Source organism: Sarcophilus harrisii, chromosome 6 (genome assembly GCF_902635505.1).
Source record: "Sarcophilus harrisii chromosome 6, mSarHar1.11, whole genome shotgun sequence".
Classification (NCBI taxonomy): Eukaryota; Metazoa; Chordata; class Mammalia; order Dasyuromorphia; family Dasyuridae; genus Sarcophilus; species Sarcophilus harrisii.
In genome coordinates, this window is record NC_045431.1 from 243,335,962 (window position 1) to 243,360,617 (window position 24,656).

Genomic DNA, 24,656 nt, shown 5'->3' on the forward strand with positions numbered 1-24,656 from the left:
GAAAGGAAGAGAGGAAAGGAGGAAGGAAGGAAGGGAAGGAAAGAAGGAAGTACATGTCATGACATTGAGGAGGTAATGCCATAACATGCACCTAAACTGGATTTGAGGGAGGGAGGATTGTGCAAGGTTACCAGCCTCACTTTCTCCTTCAGAATCATCTGACTCCAGTGGCCAGACATAGATCAAGATGATTCAAGTTGGCCCTGGATGCAGTGGGAGACAGAGGCCTTTTTAAACTAAGGTCTTTAACAGGTCTCAGTTTGACTGAGGCAAAGCCCAATCAATGATTAATGGTCTCTTTTACCTAGTTTAAAACAAAGGGATCATATAATAGGATCAAATGATGTATAAATAAAGTAATCTCAGATACAGGAAGCAGAGTGAATGTAAAAAAAAAATTGTTTGGCCAGAAATACTGAGGATCTTCCCAGATTGATTCCTTTTTCATTTTAATTTATTGCCCCAGTCCAAAGATAAATTTGATTAAAGGAAACCAAGATGAGAAGAGAAACAGAAGGAATTTAACATGTGACAGATTGAATTCCAAGACATTCTCTTGGTCAAAACATCTGAAACTGTGGGTCCTCCCCAGATGGGGTCAAGTAACTGAATGTAGGGGTGGCAAAAATGTGGCAACCTTGAAAGGTTTCTGAATGCAATGACCGAAAATGAATTCAAAATCAAATGTGTAGGAATGAATCCAGGCTGTCTCTGGCAGGGCTTGCTCAGATTGCATAGAACAGCTTCACTGCAGCCTTGGTTCTGAACATACAACACACACACCTCGCACTACACATGCCCAGATCGATGCACACAATGCCAATGAATGAATTGCATTGTTGTTGTTGTTGTTGTTTTTACTGTATTTACAAAGTTTTCTGCTCTTACAAAAACATAATAGTTTCATCACAGGAAATAAAAACTTTTAATATTTTACTATCCTCATTCTTCAGCATTCCTTAGATCAGTGGATTGTATTGTGTTAGAATGTTTGATTTTTAAAATTGCTATTCTCTGGGCAACTGGATGGTGTAGTAGTAGAGCACCAACCCTGAAAACAGGAGAACTGAGTTCAAATTTGACCTCAGACACTTAACTCTTCCCAGCTGTGTCATCCTAGGCAAGTCACTTAACCCCAATTGCCTTGCAAAAATAAATTGCTATTCTCTTTTACAGAAACATAAGTATTTTACTTGCAGCAAGTAAAGACAAATGCTCTTTAATATTTCTCCACCATCACCACTATAATGTGAATATCAATTTTTAAAATTAAGCACAAATGTAATTTCATAAACCAAATCTAGTATTTATTTGAGAATTTATTAGCAATATTTATTGATATTTTAGACAAACATATTTTCAGTTATGGGTGACTAAATTTAGACAAAAAGTAAAAATACTGATGACAATGCAACAGAGTCTTCACTACCAGGTTGTATTTCACCTAAATTGATAAGAAAAAGAAAATATGGAAAATAAGTCAAATCATTTTTGCAATATGGATTTACTTCTAATAATGCATGATGATAAAGAGAACAAATCTCTTTGCCTAATTTGTAATGAAGTTTTGACTGGGGGAGCATGAAATCGGCCAAACTAAAATGTGTCTTAATACCAACCATGCAGCATACAACAATAAACCAAAGGAATATTTTGAATGATTTTTTTAAATAATAGCTTTTTATTTTTCCAAATATATGCAAAGATAGCTTTCAGCATTCACCTTTGCAAAACCTTGTGTTCCAAATTTTTCATTCTCCCTCCCTTGCCTCTTCCCTAGTAACAAGCAATCCATGATAGGTTAAACTATAGTTTAAATTCTTCTAAACATATTTCCATTATAAGTCATGTTGATTAAGAAAAAAAATCAGATCAAAAGGAAAAAAAAATGCCAGAAAGAGAAAAAAAAAAAAAACACCATGCAAACAAACACTACCACCACTCAAAGAAGGTGAAAATACTATGCTTTGATCACATCCAATCCCCATAGTGCAGATGGCTCTCGCCATCACAAGTCTATTGGAATTGTCTTGAGTCACCTTATTGTTGAAAAGATCCACATCCATCATAGCTGATCATCGCCTAATCTTGTTGCTGTGTACCATATTCTCTTGGTTCTGCTCGCTTCACTTTGCAGCAGTTCATGTAAGTCTTTCCAAGCTTTTCCGAAATCAGCCTGCTTGTTGATTCTTATAGAACAATAATATCTCATTACATTCATATACCATATCTTCTTCAGCCGTTCCTCAACTGATGGGTATCCACTCAGTTTCCAGTTGAATGACTTTTAAAGTCTTCAAGTAAAGAAAACCAATGTTTTGAGAAATTTGTTACTATCGATGAAAAATATTTTACTTGTATCTTACAAAACTTGTTTAATGGCAAAAACTAAAAAGCCCTATGAGACAAAAGTGAAATAGTTCATGGGAAAAAGTATGGGGAAGAAATTAATACAATTTCTTTATTTCCAAAATAATTTGTGAAATTAGGAATAACTAATTCCCGCAGTTTACTAGTAGGCTTAAGGGAAGCCCAAAGTTTATAATTCAATTAAATGAAACAATTGATATTTCTGGCATAGTACAGTTGTTACTTTATATAATATTATTAATATATAATATATGATTATATCAATATATAATAATATGTAATTATATATTATATATAATATTATACAATACAATATAATACATTTATAAAAGAAGTATACATGAGGAATTATTGTTTTTTTTGCCCTTTGAAAGGGCACACGAGGAGATATAAAATTGATGAATTTTTCACAAATAGAAATTTAGTGAAAAAATTGCTTTGGAGTCTGTATAGATGGTGTTGGAACAATGATGAGCAAACAATGATGGACAAGAATGTAGGCTTTGTAGCAAAAATTACATTTGACAATGAACATAGCCCATTTGATCACTGCTGTGATCCAGTGGAGGCGCTCAACAGTGAAAAAACAAATCACCTGAGTTAGATATATTTCTTGATGTTATCAAAATGGTTAACTTCATTAAAAGTTCTACTCTTAATTGAATGTGGATCACAACATAGTATTTTCACTTTTTGTTGTTTGCTTGCATTTTTTCTTATTTTTTCTTTTTTGATTCGATTTTTCTTGTGCAACATGATATCTGTGGAAATGTGTATAGAAGAATTGCCTATATTTAACATATATTGGATTCCTCGCCCTTTAGGGGAGGGAGTGAGGGGGAAGGGAAAAAATCTGGAACACAAGGTTTTGCAAGGGTGAATGTTGAAAATTATCCATCTATATTCTTTGAAAATAAAAGACATATATATTTTTTATAAATAAATATATAAATTATTATTATATATAAATATATTAATTTATATAATTAATTAAATTATTATATATTAATTAAATATATTAATATATTAATTGTATATATATATAAAGCCCTACCCTTAACAGTCATCTGTTTTAAAACCTTCTCAGATTACAAGAGCTTATTACTACATGCAGAGTTAAGATGTTTTTTTCAAGAGGGGGAAGTTTAAACAGGCTATTGACACTGAAAGATGAATGTTATTTGACGCACCGATTTTGTAAATTTTTTTCATAATGACTTAAAGTTTTCAAAACTATTATTTGTCAGATTTTTAAAAAGCGTATTTAAACATACTGCTTTAAGCAAAAAATGGCAATACTTCTGTTAAAAGATAATTGAAAGTTTTACTACAATAGTTAACAAGGAAGAATAGGGTGCAGAATGGTTCTTTAGAAATGTTTACAGATACAGATGATTTTATAACTGAAAATAATCTTCCCAAAGGTTTAGTTTTAAGCTCAGAATATTTTAATGCTTTATGTATAAATGTATATAAAAATTTATATTTAATATTTAAATGCTGAACCACGTAGAGGATGCTCTACATCCTGGAGTATCAAATGTTTTCGAGATTTTTTTTTTTGATTCGCAACCGTGGTATTCTTAAGCAAATTGGTCTTTACGTTAATAAACGGTATAATCGTATGTATACCGAGGAATTGGTTTCAAATAAATTTCTCTCGGATTTATTCTCAGTAAATGGATGTGTATCTTTTATATACCTACACACCTGGGGTCCCATCATGTAGAACCTACTCCGGCCAGAAGGGGTCGCCCGTGGGAAAAGTTTAAGAAGCCCTGGGATGGAGGGCCCACGGGTGCCACCTTCTGGGCCAGTAGAAGAGCGTGAAGACTTCGACTGGCGCCGCCGCAGAGGGCAGAGGCCCCTTCCCGGGCCTAGTATCCACTGCGCAAGTCTTTTAGTACTTTTCCACTGACGTCATTCCCGGCACCCCGCTGTAGGGTAGAGGGACGGGAGCTCGGCTCCACCCACGTTTGCTGAGAAGTTTCTTTCGGTTCTAGGCCAGAAAACGACAGCTCTGGGCGTGGGCGGGGAGCAGTGGGAAAGAAATGGGAAAGGGAGGGAAAGCACCGGGGAAGGGGGACGGCGGCGGCGGCGCAGCCGCAATGAGGCTTTTGAAGCCAGGGGGAGGAGCGCAAGGCCTACCGCTGACTCTTAAAGGGCCACGCACACGCTGCTCTGATCTCGGTTCGCGGCCCGGTGAGAGTGATCCTCACTTAGTCCAAATCCCGCTCCTTACAGATCGGGAGACTGAGGTTCCGGTCCCTTCCCACAGAGCTTAGCTGCGACTCCCGCCGCTCTAGGGGTCGGAGGCAGCAGAAATCGGGCGTCCTTGGGGGCCACGGGGAGCTGGGGGGTCCCTTGCTCCGCTCTGGGAGACAAGCCCGAGGGAGGCAGCTGAGGGGCCGGTCTTTGCAAAATCGGAGTCCATCGGAATTGATCCTCCTATAATGTTGATGTTGCGGGTATAATGTTCTCCTGGTCCTGCTCCCTTCCCTCAGCATCACTTCATGTCAGTCTCTCCGGCCTCTCTGAACTCCTCCTGCTGGTCATTTCTTACAGAGCGATAACATTCCATAACCCTCGTATCCCATGACTTATTCAGCCGTTCCCCCACTGATGGGCTCCCTCTCCGTTTCCAGTTTCGTTCACTGCAACAAGGGCTGCCACAAACACTTTTGCACCTGTGGGTCCCTTTCCCTCCTTAAAGATCTCTTTAGGATCCAAGCCCAGTAGAGGCTCTGCTGGGTCAAAGGGGATGCAGTTTGTAAATCATAATTTCTCAGCCTCCACATTCAGTTCCGAGACCCCGTGGGATCAAGAGCCACAGTTTGAGAAGCTGGGCTCTCGGTCATTTGAAACCGAGGAGGGGATGCCATGGAGAGGTTAGGCAGGAACGGGTGAAGTTCCTTTTCTCCAAGCCCGAGTTCTGAGCAAGAGAATTCGCTAAACCCAGAGACTATGGTCAAAAGGCTTTGTTATTAAAGAAACACCAGGAGGGATTCTCTTGGCCGGTATATCTTTCTCACAGGAGAGATCTGCAAAGGGTCATTTTTTGAAGATCTGTTTTATGTATGAGTCTGGGGGAAGTTTGATAATTCTCAATCGCACGTGGGAATCTGGGATTGTGACTTCCCGACAAGAAAGCGCATCTTGCTCTGAGAGGATTCGAGGCCATTTGGGTTTGTAGATCAAAGGGGACATGGTTTTTGGTGATTTTACATAATTTTACAGGGTTCACTCAGGGCAAAACCCCTCTTCAGAGGTCGCTTCCTTGTCAAAAGGCTGAAAAGGCTTGGAAGATGTTCACAGAGCACATGGTAAAAAGGTTGAAAATATGCATAAATGCTTCTGGAAAAAAAATGGACTTCGTTCACCAGGCAACGGAGAAGGCTAAAAACAGGTGCATCCCACGGGATTTGTTGACACTAGGATTTGTTCGTAGAAAAATAAAGGTTTATGCCTGATAAGTCATGGTGGGCCACCACGGTACCAGGACCAGCTTTATCCTAAAGGAGCCCATACTTATCGATCAGTGCAAATTAGGCAAGGAAACAGACTCTGCAACAGCACATCACAGTGGGCAGCAAAAATTTAGCACCTACTGAATATCTATCAAGATATAATCTGGTGGTTACAATTATACATCAGAAACTAGATGTCCTTCACATACAGATGACAAAGGCCTCCATATTGCAAATATAACCCCGTTACTATTCTTGAGAACTTGACAAATAAACTTTTGCCAAACCAAGTAACCTCTTAAGCTCAAAAGTACACATAGAAAATATTCAAAACAAATTAGCAAAAGAAATCAAAATGACGGGAGAACAGATGAGGTACCAATTATCTCTGTCATCCTCTCTCCTCCTGGAATTGTCTGATGAATGCCTTTGTGGAGTCTAAATTTGGGATTACATCTCAAAATTTTATTCGATTACAAACAGGATTTAATCCACTTGTGCAAAACATACAGAACATAAATATAAACAAAAAGATTTAAATCCTGGGAAAACTTGTCCCAGGATTCTATCTTAACTAAGTTGAAAAAGATACTAGCAACAGGCTATGGGGATTATGATGACAGTAATAAGTAGTAACATATCAGTGGAAGCTGAGGAAATTGAGCGAAATACCCAGGACCACACAATCAGGTGACCAGAATTCAACGTCAGAAACATGTTAGCCTCCTAAACAGATGATGAATCTGAGACTCTCAAACATTTTTGGAAATCTGACCAAAAAACAGCCCTGGAACTTGTGTACTATCCTAGATCACTCTGGGACCATTTGTCCACAACAGCCCAGACATAAAACTGCCTCCCAAATTGGAGAATCATGTTTTGAATAGACATCTGTTGGTGGTGGCTGTCAAACAGTGTTAGGAGGTTGGGGAAGGGTGACATTTCCTAAGTCTTGAGAACAGCAGCATCTATAGAAAGGAAGTCAAATTTCTTCCAAAAAAAGAAATGTGCCCCAATCCATTTCTCTCTCTCTCCCCACTAGAATCCACATATTCTTGTGCATCATTGACAGATGAGGACTTAGTTCTAATAAAGAGAATGCCAGAGAGCCAGGATTCTCTAATCAAGCACAAAGATGCCCCGAGTGAGTACTTAGGGCAGTCACTGTCTGGAGCTGATCAGATGCCCTATTGTACTGAAACCAACCATCTACACATAGTTCCCCTCCATGCTGGGAGTCCCCTGTGTGTGTGTCCAGTGTGATCCTCTGCTGAAAGCACGTTTCTTCCTACTCCCATTGCAAAGCTGGCCGGAGGGCCTTTGGGCTGCTCACCCATGGCTGGCTGTATTTGCTTAGGCACAAATAGGATAGGGTAAGGGTCTGCTTAGTTAACAGTTTCTTAAGGACAGTTCCTGCATTCAGTCACAAGAGAAGTCTGGAAACCTCCTGTAGGTTTATTGAAGCTGTCTGGGGGCATCCTAATGTATGGGACACATTTGATGTCAGGGAGGACAGCTGGACTCTCCCATAATGAGTCCTTTGTGACTCTGCCAGAGACACAGGGCTGGAGAGACCAGCTGCTGCCAGTTGGTCAGATCATCCAGAAGGCCGTGAGGGCCTCCAAGTGGTTGGGCATGAAGTGTGTTCTATGCTGACCCAGGCCTACTTGGTGTCCTATCTGAGATACAGGATTGCTGGACGTAAGCAGGTTAGTTCTCACGGGCCCTTCAGAAGTGGTGGCTGAATGGAAGGCATTTCAGCACCTCAGAAGGCTGGGTTTTGTATGGCTGGCATTATAACGAGCAGAATGCTTCCTAGGCTTAGAACTGAAAGGAGGGGGAGTTGTGGGAGGTTAGGATTTCTGCCTTTTTTCAACCCAACCTTGAGCATGGCCCTCCTAGTCAGACTCAGATCTCTCTCACCTGGGGATAACTTCTTGACTTGATGAGAAGGGACTTATAAAACTCCAGAGAGTTTCGGGAATGAAACAGGTAAGGTCACCGTTCTGTGACTTTCAGGGCAGAGCCAGTTTCTAAAGTGGGGAGACAACATTCCAGGGTCACTCTGATGACCTTGTTTGCAGCAGCTGACCATCTGCCGAGGTTTCAGGTTAGCTCATGAACAAGGTTGGGCAGGATCTGGCTTCTCTCAAAGACAACCAGACCCTCTGGCTGAAGTTGACATGGAGTAGAACATTGGCTGGTTATAGCATGCTCCTGAATCAAGACTTCCCATATTTTCCTCTTGTTTCAAGAGCTGTACAAAACCGAAGCTCTCCCAGGTCAAGCCTGGATCCTGCTGATCTAGGTTCTCCTTGCAATGCTTCTCCTCTCCTTCTTGTGTACTTCAGTGAATTCCCGTTACTCAAGACCTGATGACTTTCTATAGATAGATTGTAACCAATCAAGTTTCCTACTCTTGATTCCCATTTTGGTTTACGTGAATTCTTCTTACTCATTCCTTTTCTTCATGATCTTTTACCCCAGGGACCTAGCTCTTCCTCTTAATTGCTGCGTCTTCTTTTCCTAGGGAGGAGACTTTCTCTAAAACCAAGAACACAAAGCAGAATTGGAAGAGTTAAGGGCTCAGGTGGAATGGAAGGTCATCATCTTTCACAGTGACCTGCCTTGCTCTCTTGTGTACAGCCCAGAGAGATCTTCCTAGGATTCTGGGTCATATGGTTTTTGCACTCTTTGATCTGGATGACTATTGTTGCTGTTCGTGATGGGTTGTTATTTTGAGAAACTAAAATCAAGATGAATAAGATGAATTAGAGAAGATTTTATAAGAAAAGTAATTCATAAAATATGTTTAGGATTGCATATGTTTAACCTTTTCTGGATTGCTTGCTGTCCTAGAGAGGAGGGAAGGGGGGAAAGAGAGATAAAAATTTGATACACAAGGTTTGGCAAAGATGAATGTTAAAAACTCTCTTTACATGTAGTAGGAAAAATAAAATTCTATTTAAAATGTTAAAAAAGAAAAGCAATCAATATTTCAATATCACAAATACTACTAGACCCAACAAAATCTATAGAATTATTCTAATAAATGCAGAAAAGACCTTCAAAATTAGAGAACATTATATAAAATTTAAAATGGATAATTCTGATCACATTAAGTTAAAATCTTGTACAAACAAAATTAATGCAGCCAAAATTAGGAGGAAAGCAGAAAATTGGAAAACAATTTTACAGCCAGTATTTCTGAAAAAGGCCTTATTTCTAAACTATAGAGAGAACTGAGTCAAATTTATAAGAATACAAGGCATTCCCTAATTGGTAAATGGTCAAAGGATATGAACAGACAATTTTTAGAAGAAGAAATTAAAGTCATTTATAGATGTGAAAATTGCTCTAAATCACTATTGATTAGAGAAATGCATATTAAAATAATGTGAAATGCCATATACCACCTCTCAGATTGGCTAAGATGACAAGAAAAGATAATGATAAATGTTAAGAGAGGATGTGGGAAAACTGGAACATTAACACATTGTTGGTGGAGTTGTGAACTGACCCAATCATTTTGGAGAGCAATTTGGAAACTATGGCCAAAGTGGTAAAAAAAAAAACAACAAAAAACCCTGCATATTTTTGATCCAGGAGTGTCACTATTGGGTCTTATCCCAAAGAGATCATTAAAGAGGGAAAAGGACCCACATGTGCAAATATGTTTGTAGCAGCCCTTTTTGTAGTGGCAAGGAATTGGAAATTGAGTGGATACCCATCAACTGGGGAAAGGCTGAATAAGATATTGTATATTAATGTAATGGAATACTATTGTTCTATAAGAAATGATGAGCAGACTGATTTCAGGAAAGCCTGGAAAGACTTATATGAACTGATGTTAAATGAAGTGAGCAGAACCAGAGGAACATTGTATGCAGTTACAACAAAATTATCTGATGATCTACTATGATAGACTTAGTTCTTCTAAGCAACACAGTGAAGCAAGATAATTCTAATAGACTTGGGATAGAAAAATGCCACTTGCATTTAGGGAGAGAACTATGGAGACTAAATATGAGTCAAAGTCTAGTATTTTCACCTTTTCTTGTTTATTTGTTTGCTTTTTCTTATGTTTTTTCCCCTTTGGTCTGATTTTTATTGTATAACATATCAAATATGGAAATATGTGGAAAGTAAAAAAAAGACCTTCAATAGTATATAGCACTCAATTATTTTTAGATCTCTATCTAAAAGTATGGGTGCAGGATCCTTTAAAGTATGGTGTGTGCGTATGTGTGTGTGTGTGTGTGTGTGTGTGTGTGTGTAAAACTTAGAATTTATTCATAATGGGGAAAGAATGGATGCTTTTGATGGAAGTAAAGGGGTTAAGCAAGGATCTTGACTTTTCCTATAATCCTTCATCTATGGCAACTATAAACAGGTATCCAAAAAACTGAAGAGGACTGGTAGATATTCTCAGAGCATAGACACAATAGGTTTACAGAACTTACAGAACTTACAGAAATACTTTTTTTGGGGAAAAAAATCAATCAATAATTATACATTTGTTGAATTTAACCAAAAGTGTTTTAGCTTTGGATGAAGCCAGTGAAATATTTAGAAACCAACCATGGGAATTAAAAGGCCCTCCATGGGCAGTATCCACATCACCTCAGTTAATGATATGTCGAAAAAGCAGGATTAAACAAATATTTGTATCATATGGATTCATTTATATGAAAGAGATTTATAATGACATTTCTTGTTCAGGTCTTAAATTATAAAAGGCTGTCCTTTAGGAACTTGCACTGTTAAATATACTGTTAAATATAAATTAGATCAGGAAATGTTTGAAATGTGGTGTAATAAAATAAATAAGATGAAAATCTTTAGCAACTACTAAATACCTTGCAAGATACCACCTGCTGTCTAGAATTATATATCAAAAAGCAAACACACAAACAAGAAAAGGTGAACTGAGTCATTACAGATCTGAGTTGGGGGGACAACAAGGCTCTCTCACAATTTACCCATCTGTGGCACTATAAGAAACGTGAGATTGACCTTTGGGACTGTTGAATCTAATCTGGGAAAGGACTATTTAAGAAAGAACTCACTGTTAACTGTCTTTGTTTTTTTGGACTAAAAGGTCAATATGATGGTTCTGATGAATATCTATCAAGATGTCAGCTGTAAAGGACAAAGCTCTGGTGAAGATGGAATTGCTCTCCATGGTGATTGGCCTAGACAAGCTACAGAATAAAAACGAAAATGATGACAGATACCAGCTACCCTCAAATAATAAGTCTGTTCAGCAGACCCTGACAACCTTAAAGGAGGTAGGCAATGAAGTTCTGTACAAGCTGATGGAAGACTACTTTTTGAATTACATGAGAAATGAGATCCCTGGCGGCATTCAGGTGGGTCAAGAGTAACGTTCACTGTATAAATGGTGGTTGGGATAATGTTGTAGGCCACAACTCTGAACTGAACTTGAAACAAAGGATTCTTACAAGGTGGTAAGTCAGTGGAATTGATAGAGACAATGGTTATCTAGTTTAGCATGGTTCAGTATGATTGATTTAATCTTATGACAAATAATGGTTTCCTAGTGATATGATTGGTTTATACTCAGTGTGGAACATATAAGCAGGGACTGAGAGCCACAGAGGAGAAACTTTCAGAGGGCTCAAGCTCTGGAACCAATGACAGACATTCATTCAATCTTCAGTCAAGCCACTGGTGGCAGGCTCTCCTCCTGCACTTCCCCCACTGAGACCAAGGCAGGTTTGAAAGGCTCTCCAGAAAGCTACCCAGCCTCAGGAAGGAGATAATAAAGGATTTGGACTTTAACTCCGGCTATTCTTGTTGTGATTCCTGAGCTGAAAAGAAGGCTGCCCCCAGAGACCTCCAAGGAAACTGAACCAGAGAACATTACATTACAGAAAAATAAACGAATGGATACACAAAAGCTGAGGATGCTTACAAGGGGTGAAATAAAATTGAGCTGGTGCCCAGGAGATGAGATTCGATCCACAATTTCAGTTTGACCCTAGGTTCAGATCTTCTTAGGTACACTCGGTTTTCCCATGAGGGACAGAGGGGGAATTCTTTGAATGAGAGTGGTCAGAAATTATGCTTGGTGAGTCCAATGGCTGAGCTCTCACCAGTACCTACTCAGGCCCACCCCTTGTGTAACCATGAATAATATTTTCCTGGCTCCAGTTTTTGATTTTTTACACTTGTTACTAATTAATCCATAAGCTTGTTTGATGATATAGGACTTAAGTGTTAATCCCTAATTTGTTTATTATCATGGATAGAATGCTGATTAGTTAGTACATTCACATGTCCCAAGATATAATAAGATTTTAGGTCTTGCTTTCAATCACAGCACTGTGGACTAAATAGGCAAAGATAAAATTGTGGAATTATATATAATATATAGTATGTTGGATAACTCTAATATAGATTTTCCTAGCCATGTTTCTCGTTGGTTACCAGATTTCATATGCCATTTGAAATGTTGCTATGGTACCTTATTCCTTCTCCCTTAGTGAGTCAGCCACCTAAATTACACAGCAGCACACAAAGGGGGATGCTCCCAGTCTGATGGAGTTCACTGTAAGAAAGGCCCACATTCATATTTATTCTTCTCTGAGATTTTGGTTATGAAACATAGTAATATTTTGTGATTATGCCCCCCATGGGCGAGATATACACTAACAGGAGATTGAGAGCCTGGGATCTTAGCCTTCTACTAGAAAAAATCACTATCTCCTGAGTAATTTCTAAAGATGTCATTGAATCGTGATGCTGGGAACCAAGAGACACAAGGAAAATGTCTGAGGTTGACTATAATAGTTTGTGAGAAACAAGAGCAAGTTGGTAACAACACTGTACTCTGCATATACAAACTGTTACTCCAGTGAAATATAAAAATTCATACCAAAAAAATTAGAAGAGGATAGAAGGAAGTCTCTTGAATCTATGGATAGGTAGAAAATTTATAGCTAACAAGATAGAAGAAATCATGAAAAAATATAGCCTTGGTGATTTAATAATTTTTCAAAGGCATGGAGAAAATCGACAGCATTAGAATAAGAAAAGAAATTGAGCCAAGCCATTGGATCTCCACGAACCAAACTTTCTTTACTAACTTTGAATCTTGGAGGCTCCACTGGATCTTTTTGAATTAGGAACTCCTTGTACTATTGTCTTGACAGTCCTGTGCTAATTAAGGGAGGTATTCTAAAAACCCTAAAAAGGGCCATTGAAATTTCATTTTTATTAATAAAATCAAAATCTGACTGGTCATCAGAATGAGTGAGAAGGATGGTATTGCTTTTGAGAAAGAAATCAAAAGGCCATAAGTCAATAATGCAGGTCTGGAGTGAGTGAGGACACTTCTCATAAAGATGAGGATTGAATAATTGATAAGTAGCTATACTTCCCTGTATATTATTAATTTCAAAAATTCCTAATGGAAATCTAAAAAATTCTCAGAACAGAAGGGACCTCAGATTCAATCAATTGTAGTTTGTAACTGAGCAGGAGTTAATTCCACAATAAATGAATGATTCTCCAGTGGCTTAAAGACTGCCAATGATGGCAACCTCACTACTCCACAAGATAGCTCCTTTTATTTTGGATAAGGACTCATTATTAGGAAGTTTTTCTTTCCATCAAGACTTAATCTGCTCCTGATGCTTCTACCCCTTTGCACCCAGTTCTGGTCTCCATGGCTGAGCAGAACAAAGTTAACCCTTGTTTCTCACAGCAGCCCTTCAGAAGTTTCTCATTCATGTTCTTTGGGAAAGTTCTTCCTAAACTAAACATCTCTAGTTCTTATGGTCTCGTTTCTAGTCCCCTCATCACCCTAGCCACCTTCCTTTGGTGTGGACCGGCTCGTCAAGTGTATCCCTTCTCTCCCTCCAGATGGCTTCTAACCTAGTGTTATTTTTGGTTTTACAGCAAGAGCCCAAGCCTGGAGACCTGCTGGAGATTTTCCGAACCAACTATTCTTACTGGGTTGTTTACGTGGGTTATGGTTGTGTTGTCCACCTGGTACATCCACGTAAGAAGTTTCTCCTTTACTTCTCAGACATGGCTTGGTTATGTACAAGAAAGGCACTGGGTGTCAAGGTGGAGTGGTGCATGATACCTATTAGCAATGACCAACACCGACAAGGTTTTCTGATTATAGATCTTTAAATGAGTCAAGTAACTCACTGGGTAATGAATTTAGACAGCACTGAATGTATTCTCAGTGGTATGGTTTTGTCATCCCTGACACTAAATCAACACCTACTGTCTACTGGTCTCTGCCACAGAGAGACAAGGGATTTCGACCCATATCACAGCATTGCAGGAAGGCTGGGGCTGGGGAAGGCAATAAGATTATTATAGAACATCAACTAGGACCTGATATCATTAGTTCTGGGTGGGCAAGAATAGTACCATTATTGAAGGAAGGTAAAATTCCCCTAACAACCCAGCACCCATCAGAACTTTTGAGTCCTTCTCTATTCTTTGCATTGATAGGGAATGAGGGCCCAGTCCAGGAAGAGAATAGAAATGGGGAAGGATCCTCTACCAAGGTAGAAAGGCTATGGTGTTGGTGTTTATAGCATCATCCCTGATTCTGGTTGACTTGATACCTACAACAGATGGGAGAAGGAACTGGAACCATTGTGTGTCAGTCTCTGGGGGTGGGGTAGAGTGGGAGCTGTCTTCCAGGCTGATGAGCTCCCTCTTTAAAAGTTGGTCTGAGAGCCTTTGTGGCATTTGTTTATGATGTCACTGTTTGTATTCCCCTAGCAAAAAATAATGTTCTCTCAAGATTTCCCAAGTTTGTTCATAGCAAGAGTTTGAATAATTTCATAATTGATTTGGTTACTGAAGCTGTTTGGGGAATATTTCTATGTATTTGATTTTGATGTTAGGATAGCCTGGCTGTCCCTCACGGATCTCTTTCTGACTCTGTCAGAAACGTGGGACTGACTGAAGGGACCTGACCCATACATGGACTGCTTTTGGATTCACTGCAATTATCCTTTTTTTCCTCCCTTATTAAATCTAAAAGACCAACATGCTATAGGTGCCAAGAAGCCAGCCTGGAAGGATATAGCCCTGGTGAAGATGGAGCGGCTCTCTGTGGTGGCTGGGAATGACAAATACCAGGTCAATAACAAACATGATGACAAATATGAGCCCCTACCACCCAATAAGATTGTCCAAAGAGCTTTCAAAGAGGTGGGCAATGAAGTCTTTTACAAACTGATCCAGGAGTACTTCCTGACCTACCTGAGATATGGAATACCTGGTAGCAATCAGGTAAGTGGTCTTCAAAAATAGGCACTTAACAAATGGTGCTTAAATGAATGAATGGATGATGATGATGACTAGAACTTATGTGATGCTATAAGATTTACAAAACACTTCATTATCTCATTCGATTCTTACAAGAATCTTTGTAAGTGGGTACTATTATTGTTCCCATTGAACAGATGAAGAGGTTGAGTGACTTGCCAAGGTGTTCACAGTGAGGAAGTGGATTCAGACTCAGGTGGTCTTCCTGACTTCTAGTCTGGTGCTCTATCACTTCACCACCTAGCTTTCTGGAAGAATAAATGAATTTCAGGAAATGAAATTCAGGAAATTATGTGTCTAGCATGACCTAGGGGCTATTTTTAACTGGTTTGAATTGACTGGAGCCAGTTCATAGTAGATGAGGTTTGGTCTATTTTCTCAGCCTAGCCCCGGGTATTACTTTAGATTTCTGGAACCCTCTTCTTCCCTTCTTGGATTGAACAAATGAAACTCGTAAAGCTCCAATAAGTTTTCCGAATGAAACAAATGTAGTTTAATTTTGAGTGACTTCCTAAGTTGAAGCTTTCACTAAACCCCTAAAGAGAGACCACCCCATCACCACTCCTGGGTGCCTGGTTAAAAGAGCCCACCTGTACTGACTGATTCAGCCTATGAATTTTGCACTTCCTACAGTTCATCCTCAAATACTAATTTCCAATGAATCTCTAATTACCATGGATATAATGCAGGTTGGTTTGAGCATCTTCATGTGTCCTAAAATATAATGTGATTTTAATGATTCTGAAAGATCACTGCTTTCATTAGCATATCTATCCTGTTCCCAAAATTAGAAAGATATGTATAGATTTCAAAAACTTCCTTTCAAGAGTTGCAAGAAATCTTCTGGCTCCAAGTTGGATACCTCTCATCTGGATTTTCCTCATCATGTTTCTCCTATTCTTTCTCTCGTTAGTCATTCACCTGTCATACACAGAGTCTATCAGGGGTCTTCAAACTTTTTAAATAGGGGTCCAGTTCACTGTCCCTCAGACTGTTGGAGGGCCAGACTGTAGTAAAAACAAAACCTTTGTTTTGTGGGCCTTTAACTAAAGAAACTTCATAGCCCTGGGTGAGGGGGGGGGAATAATCGTCCTCAGCTGCCGCATGTGGCCCGCCGGCTGTAGTTTGAGGACCTCTGAGACACTAAATCATCTTCCCTATCTCCAGTTCCCATCTGGACTTAAGTATTTTTCCCTCATGTCAATGAATTGGTAAAGAGACTAAGTTTTAAATGTGTAAAGATGATGGTTTACAATACTCATAGTAATCTGTGGGTTTCTTTGACTGGGTTTAGAAAGAAAGCAGTATGATAGGCTGAGAGGATCAGCCATACCTATTGAGCAATCAGTCTATGGGTGAATTTAGGCCAGAGGAATCCAGCATAGAAGTAGAAAATTTCAGTTCTGGCCCTGAGGATTCCAATTGGAACCAAGCCTCAGCTCTTGAAGGGAAGAGAATTTTTCTTTCTCCCCTTATTTCCATTGACCATGCCATTAGGGAGAAGGGAAAGACTCTGGAGCAAAGATATACAAAAAAGAAATATAGACTAAATATAGACAGTGAGGGGGAAAAAAAGATAGCCATCTGAGGGTTAGGTGGCTTCAAGGTGCGTGGTTCTCTGAACCAGAAAAGAAATCTGGTGATGGACTCAAGAAAAGACTCCAGTAAGCCAGAGCTGTAAGTTGATCCTCTGGGCACCCATAAAACTGATTACATCCAACCATTTTTGAGTTTGCTTGTCAGAGAAGGACGATCATACTCTCCCACAAAAAGATACATTTTTACCATTGTCAGAAACTTGGGACTGAAGGGACCATTTGGCCTGACCCAGGATGGGATCCATATCATCAATTTCCCATTGGATGTCCTGCTTAAGATGGAGTAGACATCTCCTTTTTGGAGTGAAATGTAGATATGTTGCTAGAGTCTCCTATAACTTCTAAGGTCGCTTATCAGCTCTAAATCTCTAATTCTATAGTTCTTGGCTTGTCATTGCCATACTGCGTGCATTCCACATCGCCATCATATTCCAAGTTTAAGCCCAAACTCTTTGGAAATATGTCTCATATTTGTGGGACAGTTATCCCAGACTCTGGGGGGAAATGCAGTATATACCAATTGCTCTTCCTATACCACCTTAGTAAATATTCTTTCTAAAAGGTAATTCACTCTAACTCAGGGGATCAAATCCTCCCAAAGACTTTGCTACTTTCCACTTCAGTCTCTTCCACTTTGGAAGAGTTTTCATTGTTAGGAGTCTTTCTTTACATCCAGTCTCCATCTACCTCTGTCTTTTACCCAGTTCTGTGGCCAAGTAGAACAAGACTAACTTCTCTTTCTCATGGCAGTCCTTCAGATATTAGATGTGATTGTGTCTCAACCACATATCTCTTTCCTGATGCTATTTACCAAGCTCTATGGTTTCAAATCCAGTCCCCCTCATCTCCTGGGCCACCTTCCTTTAGATGTGGCCTAGCTTGTCAAGTCTCTCCCTCCTTCTTCCCAAAAGCTGCTTCTCTAACCTGGCTCTATTTTTGGTTTTGCAGCAAGAACCCACGCCTGGAGACCTGATTGAAATATTCCGAAGAGGCTACTCTCATTGGGCTGTTTATGTGGGTTATGGTTGTGTTGTCCACCTGGCACCTCCACGTAAGAAGTTTCTCCCCTTTACTTTTTAGACATGGTTTGGCTGTGTGTACGCAAGGAGCTAGGTGTCAAGGTGGGGTGGTACATGATATCTTGCAGCAAGCTTTTCTTATGAGAGATCCTTAATTGGATGAGTTTGGGTGATTAGGGATTTACACAAAGCACAGGTAAGAGAGGGCACTGGATACACCTGCAGGCCTTAACAGGGCAGGAACTGCATAGCCTAGAGCTCTCCTTTCCATCTCTTCCCCTACCCGTCTTCCACATCAGCATGGACTATTCCATGGTTTTTGCTATGAGGGAGAACAGGTTGGACTGAGTGGTTATTGCTGACTTGAGCTAATTATTCTTCTGAAGATCTGATTGGTCTTCTGTTAACAGTTATATTTCATTAAACCACACATTCTCATTCCTCATAGCCACCTTCTCCCTGATGTACCTCTCTACTAGTAAATTAAGACCCACACTACTGTTTTTAAGGAAGTGCTCTGCTAAAATTTTTGGAGAAGAGGTTGCATATTGCTTGTTCCCTGGACTGGTTTGTGCTACTCCAAGCACAGATATTAATTCTCACATTTCTGCATAAGAATTTTAATAGATTATGGATGGCAAAATCATATTGGGTTATTGAAACATTCATTACATCCAATCATTTTTAAGTTTGCTCAAAACTCAGGGAGTGGTCAGGGAGCATAGTCATACAAAAGTTAATTTTGTGCCATTGTCAGAAACTTGAGGCTGGGGGGACCACTGGGTTTAAGCCAGGGTGGGACCCATATCAGCAGCTTCCTAAGATGGAATCCAATGTAGGCATCTTCTTTGTGGATACTGGTAGTCTTCTCATTTGCAAATGAGGGGGTTGGCGCTCTATAACCTGTAAGGTCACTTATCAGCTCTACATCTTTGATCCTATGGTCCTCTGTCAGTTGTTGCCGACATTGCACCACTTAAGAGAGAACTGCTCTATGTGATGGTTGGAAGCAACAGGTATCAAGTCAATAACAAGTATGACGACAGTGACCCGCCACTGCCACCCACCCAGATCGTGCATCGAGCTTTGAAATTGGTGGGGAAACTGGTTCCCTACAACCTCCTCAACAATAACTGTGAACACTTTGCAACACAACTGAGATCTGGAGTCCCTCGGAGTGATCAGGTGTGTTCTAAAGTAGCAGGCTCCCTCATAAAGGATGGTGGTTGAATGAGTGAATGAATGACTGCTAAGATCAAATTCAATTCAATCTGTATTAAGTGCACACTTCATGCAAGGCATTGTGCTAGGCGATGGTGGAGATAAAAAAAAAAAAAAACAAACCCGAAACCCTCAAGCTCTACATGCCACTGAGGTAAGTATGTACAACTTACTAAAAATGTAAATACTTGAAGGAAACTGACCCAACCATCCAACTGGCTGCCTACCTAGATCGTTCTTCCCTCTTGTAGCAATGCTCCTAGAAAAAACTGTTGTTTGTGCTCATTACAATTTCCTCTTCTCTAATTTAATTCTCAATCTCTTGCAACTGGATTTCAGAGTCATTCAACTGAAAGTCTCCAGTGATCACCAAATTGCTAATAGTTTTAATTCTCCTCCTTCCCTATCTCTCTGCTATTAGCTAGCTGATCAGTCTCTCCCTGGGTATTTTCTCTGATTTTGTGATAATTGTTTTTTCTTGGTCCTCCTCCTACCTATCTGTCTATCTGTTCTTCCTTACTTCCATATCATTATCCATATTCCACCTACTAACTGTGGGAGTACCTTAAAATGCTTTGTTCACCAGTCTCTCCTCTTCCCCCCCCCTTAATCAGTTCCCAAGAGTTGTTATTATCTTTATACAGATGACTCCTCAAAATGAATATCCAGCCCTGGTGCCACATTGCCAACTTTCCAATGGGCATTTTAAGTTGGATTTCTTGTAGGCATCTTAAAATCAACATGTCCAAAAACAGAACTCATAATCCTTTACATACTTTGGCATATTTTGTCAAGGGCTCCACTATTCTTTTTTTTTATGTTTTCCAATTAGAGGTAAAAAAAACTTTTTTATTATAATAACTTTTTACTGCCAGAATCCATGCCAGGATAATTTTTTATAACATTATCCTCTTGCACTCACTTCTGTTCCAATTTTTCCCCTCTCTCCCTCCACCCCCTCCCTTAGATGGCAAGCAGTCCTATATATATTGAATATGTCGCAGTATGTCCTAGATACAATATATATGTGCAGAACCAAACAGTTCTCTTGTTGCACAGGGAGAATTGGATTCAGAAGGTAAAAATAACCTGGGAAGAAAAACAAAAATGCAAACAGTTTACATTCATTTCCCAGTGTTCTTTCTTTGGGTGTAGCTGCTTCTGCCCATCATCGATCAATTGAAACTGAATTAGGTCTCTTTGTCAAAGAAATCCACTTCCATCAGAATACAGCTTCATACAGTATCGTTGTTGAAGTATATAATGATGTCCTGGTTCTGCTCATTTCACTTAGCATCAGTTCATGTAAGTCTCTCCAAGCCTCTCTGTATTCATCCTGCTGGTCATTTCTTACAGAACAATAATATTCCATAACATTCATATACCACAATTTACCCAACCATTCTCCAATTGAAGGGCATCCATTTTCCAGTTTCTAGCCACTACAAACAGGGCTGCCATAAACATTTTGGCACATACTGGTCCCTTTCCCTTCTTTAGTATCTCCTTGGGGTATAAGCCCAGTAGCAGCACTGCTGAGTCAAAAGGTATGCACAGTTTGATGGGCTCCACTATTCTTATAATTATCCAGGTTTGCTACCTTAGACAATTCTCATCTCCCTTGCTCCCCTGCTTACCGCCACCCACTCCCCCAATCCAATCAATTGCCAGATCTTGTTAATTCATCCTCCATAACCTCTCTTGCACAATCTCACACAATGACACTTTAGTTCAGGGCTTCATCACCTCTAATTTAGATCATATAGTAGCCTTTTGTTGGTCTCCCTGCCTTGTTTTTCCCTTCTTAAGTGCAACCTCCATCTAACTACCAAAGAGATATTCCTAAAGCAGAAGCCTAACCATGTTACTTCTCTGCTCAAGAAGCTCCCGTGGCTTCCTACTATACACAGGATCAAATTCAAACTCCATAACCAGGCTGGCTACAGCATACCTGATGATCACTTGGCAGAAGTGTTGTGGTAGGGATAGAGGGGAGAGGGAGTATGAACTGAATTAGAAGATAACACTTGAGGTACCATACCTTTCCCAATTTTGGGGTTCCTTTTCCCTGCTATTTCTCTATAAGATGAGATAAATTTGTATACCAAACTAAAGTATTGATATTCCCTCTTTGAGGCAACTCTAATGAGATTAAAGTTCAAAGAATGCTCATCCCCATTCATTTTTTCTCTCAACTGTAATAGGTCTTTTGTGCCTCTTCATGTGACATTATTTACCCCATTTTACCTCCCCTTTCCTCTTCTCCCAGTACAATACCTTTTCCACCCCAATTTCTTTTTTATATCATGACATTCAAGTCAACTTATACCTATACCCTCTTAGTAAACCCCTTCCAATGCTTTGACAAAAGTAGAGTTCTCAAGAGTTACACATATCATTTTCCCATGTAGAAAGGTAAACATTTTAACCTTTAAAAACATTTTTTCTTCCTCTTTTATCTTCTTCTATTTCTCTTGAGTCTTGTATTTGAAGATCAAATTTTCTGTTCAGCTCTGGTCTTTTCATCAAAAGTGACTGAAAATCCCATCCCCTATTTCATTGAATGTCCATCTTTTCCCCTGAAAGATTAAATGTTTAGTTTTGCTGGGAAAGTTGATTCTTTCCAACGTCCTTTCTCGAAGGAATATATCATATTTCTGGCCCTTTGATTTTTTAAAGTAGAAGCTGCTAGGTACTGGACAATCCTGATTGTGACTTCTCGATACCTGAATTGTTTCTTTTTGCCTGCTTGCAGTATTTTCTCCTTAATCTGATAATTCTAGAATTTAGCTACAATATTCCTTGGAGTTTTCATTTGAAGGTCTCTTTCAGGAGTTAGTCAGTGGAGTCTTTCAATAAATATTTAATTTCTGACTATTAAAATATCAGGGCAGTTTTCCTTATTGACTTCTTGAAAGATGTTATCCAGATTCTTTGTTTTTCAATGTGGCTTTCGGGTAGTCCACTAATTCTTAGATTGTCTTTCCTGGATCAATTTTCCAGGTCAGCTATTCTTCCAATAATATGTTTTATAATTTTTCTATTTTTAAATTTTGTTTGATTTTTGATGTTTCATTGAGATAGTCACTTTCATTTGTCCAACTCTAATTTTTATTATAGAGTCCAACTTCTAATTATTAAATAATTATTTATAGATAATAACATCTAATTTTATTTTCTTCATTTAGCTTTTTAACCTCATTTTGCATTTGGATAATTGTACTTTTAAAGGAGTTACTTTGTCCTTTGGATTTTATTTTTCATTTCACCAATTTTAATTTTTAAGGACTTGTTTTCTTTTTCCTTTTCAACAATTCTATTTTTCAAGGAGTTTTTTCCCTCCATTTCACCAAATCTATTTAAAAAGTTTTCTTCAGTATATATTTCCATTTCAGAATTTTTTTAAAGAATTTTTTCCAGTCAATTTCTGTGCTTTCTTTTCCAAACTTTCTTGTAAAGCTCTCATTTCCTTTCCCAATTTTTCTTTCAACTCTCTTTTAAGATCCTTTTTGAACTCTTCCAAGAGAGCTTTTTGAGCTAGTGACAAGTTCATATCCCATTTTGAGGCTTCCTCTGAGGGGAGTTTGTCTTTGTTGTCCTCTTCTGCATTTATGTGGTTTATGTTCTGGTTTTTTCCTGTCTCCATAGTAGCTCTCTTATGGTTAGAGCTTTGTGTGTGTGTGTGTGCGTGCTTTTTTTTGCTCATTTTTAAAGGTTGAGGTCTGCCTCTAAGGCAAAGGGGAGAGATAGATTTTCCTGAGGTTTCTCTATGGAGCGCAACTCACTGTGTGCTGGAGTTGGTGTAGGCTTTCCCACTGTGCTGGGGAGGTCTGGTAAAATCCCACTTGTTATGCTGGGGTTCATGGGCTCACTATTTGCCTTCTGTAGTTGCATTGGAAGTCTCACAGCTAGTCTGCTAATTCACTGGCCTTCTGAACCAGGACAGAGTAGCCACACTGTTTTATGTTGGCTAAGAGCCTCCTACTAGATTCCCCATATCAGGCCTCTCTGGTCTGGGCCTCCCTGTACAGTGCTAAGCTGTGGTTTCCCCTGCCCAGTTGAAACAGACCTTTCTTGAAGTCATTCCAAGATATCTTATGCTGGAAAATTATTATACTTCAAATGTTTGTGGGTTCTATCACTCCAAAATCCATTCAGAGATTTTATCTGGTGTTGATTCTGAGAGAAGCCATTTTGGCTCCACCCTTTGTCAACCCGTTTTGTTTATCCCAGGTTTTCTCAAAAATTCTATTTTTTTTTTTACTCCTTGGAAAACTAAGAGGCAAATACTGACCTAAGTGCTCAGGAGAATGGGGGGGGGGGGGAGGCTTCCACAATGACAATCTTTCTCTCTATGTTCACAGATCAGAAACGCTCTCTTGAAATTACCTGGTTTGGCTGTCAACCTCATGGAACTCATGAATTGAGAAACTAACTTCAAGAAAGAGGAAAACCAAATGATGAAAATAAAATTCATGAACAAAGTGAACACACACACCAGAGAGAAAAGAAAAAGAATTAGCAGAACCTACTATCCCCAGTTATGTTCTAGCAAAGCCAAGAATTTTAAGGAAATGTGGATGATAACCTACAAAAATCTAAAATACCCACATTAACCAAACAAGAACTAGAGATATTAAACAGCCCAATATCACACAATGAAACTGAAGAAATCATAAAGGAATTACCAAAGGGAAAAAGCCCCCAAACAAACCCTGGTCCAGACAGCTTTATGAGTGAAATTTATCAAATGGTTTGTATTTTTTTTTGGTAAGACAATTGGGGTTAAATGACTTGCCCAGGGTATAGCAAGTGTAAAGTACCTAAGGCCAAATTTGAACTCAGGTTTTTCTGACTTCAGTGCCAGTGCTCTATCCACTATTCCAGCGAGCTTCCCCTATCAAATGTTTAAAGAGAAATTAATATAAATTAATACAAAAATTATTTTCAATAATTGTCAAAAAATGGAAAAAGTAACCTAACTTCTCAGAGATAAATATGATCCTAGTATTGAAACCAGGGAAAGCTTAAGCAAGAGAAAGAGGGTGCAATATAAAAAAAAGTAATAGTATAATGGGGGGAAAGTGATTGGGGGTAGGGGGTAAACCATCCCAAATAGTTAGGTGCCATAGTGGATAGAGTTCTGGACCTGGAATCAGGAACACAAGAGTTCAAATCCAGACTCAGACATATGTGCTGTGTGTCTGTCGGTCTCAGTCTCTTCTGTATAATGGGAATAATAGCACTTACCTTCCAGAGGTGTGAGGATCAAATGAGATAATATTTGTAAAGCCCTTAAAAACATTAAAACCAGATAATACTAATTATTTTAAGTTTTATTATTAGATAAGCCCCTCTCAACCAACTTGATGAGAAGAAAGGGTATGGATATTGGTCAGGTGCCTTTTTATGAAAATTCAGCTCTATTTCCTTGTTGAGAGGACACAGGGAGCTTCACTCTTCTCCTGAACTTTCTCTCTCTGATTTCCAAATGCAAGTACCCAGTTACTGGTGTGGGTAAGGGCTACTTCCCTCTTTCTTCCTGACCATCTTTCCCCTCCCTGGATCCCTCAACAGAAACCTGTGTTTGTCTTGGGGAGCCCAAGAGGAGGGACCTTTGCAGGTCGCCAGGTCTTAATGGTTACCTTCTTTGTTTT

The 24,656-nt window shown here is 39.2% G+C and overlaps 1 protein-coding gene across 1 annotated transcript; it reads left to right on the forward strand.

Moving 5' to 3' along the window:
- Positions 1-7,411: 7,411 nt before the first annotated feature.
- LOC100932220 lies at positions 7,412-23,742 on the forward strand. Its single transcript, XM_003774479.4, has 7 exons — positions 7,412-7,546; positions 10,939-11,209; positions 13,764-13,866; positions 14,875-15,125; positions 17,708-17,810; positions 18,734-18,963; positions 23,364-23,742. The coding sequence occupies exons 2-7, from the start codon at positions 10,973-10,975 to the stop codon at positions 23,424-23,426; spliced, it is 987 nt and encodes a 328-aa protein (XP_003774527.1). The 5' UTR covers positions 7,412-7,546; positions 10,939-10,972; the 3' UTR covers positions 23,427-23,742.
- The last annotated feature ends 914 nt before the right edge of the window (positions 23,743-24,656 follow it).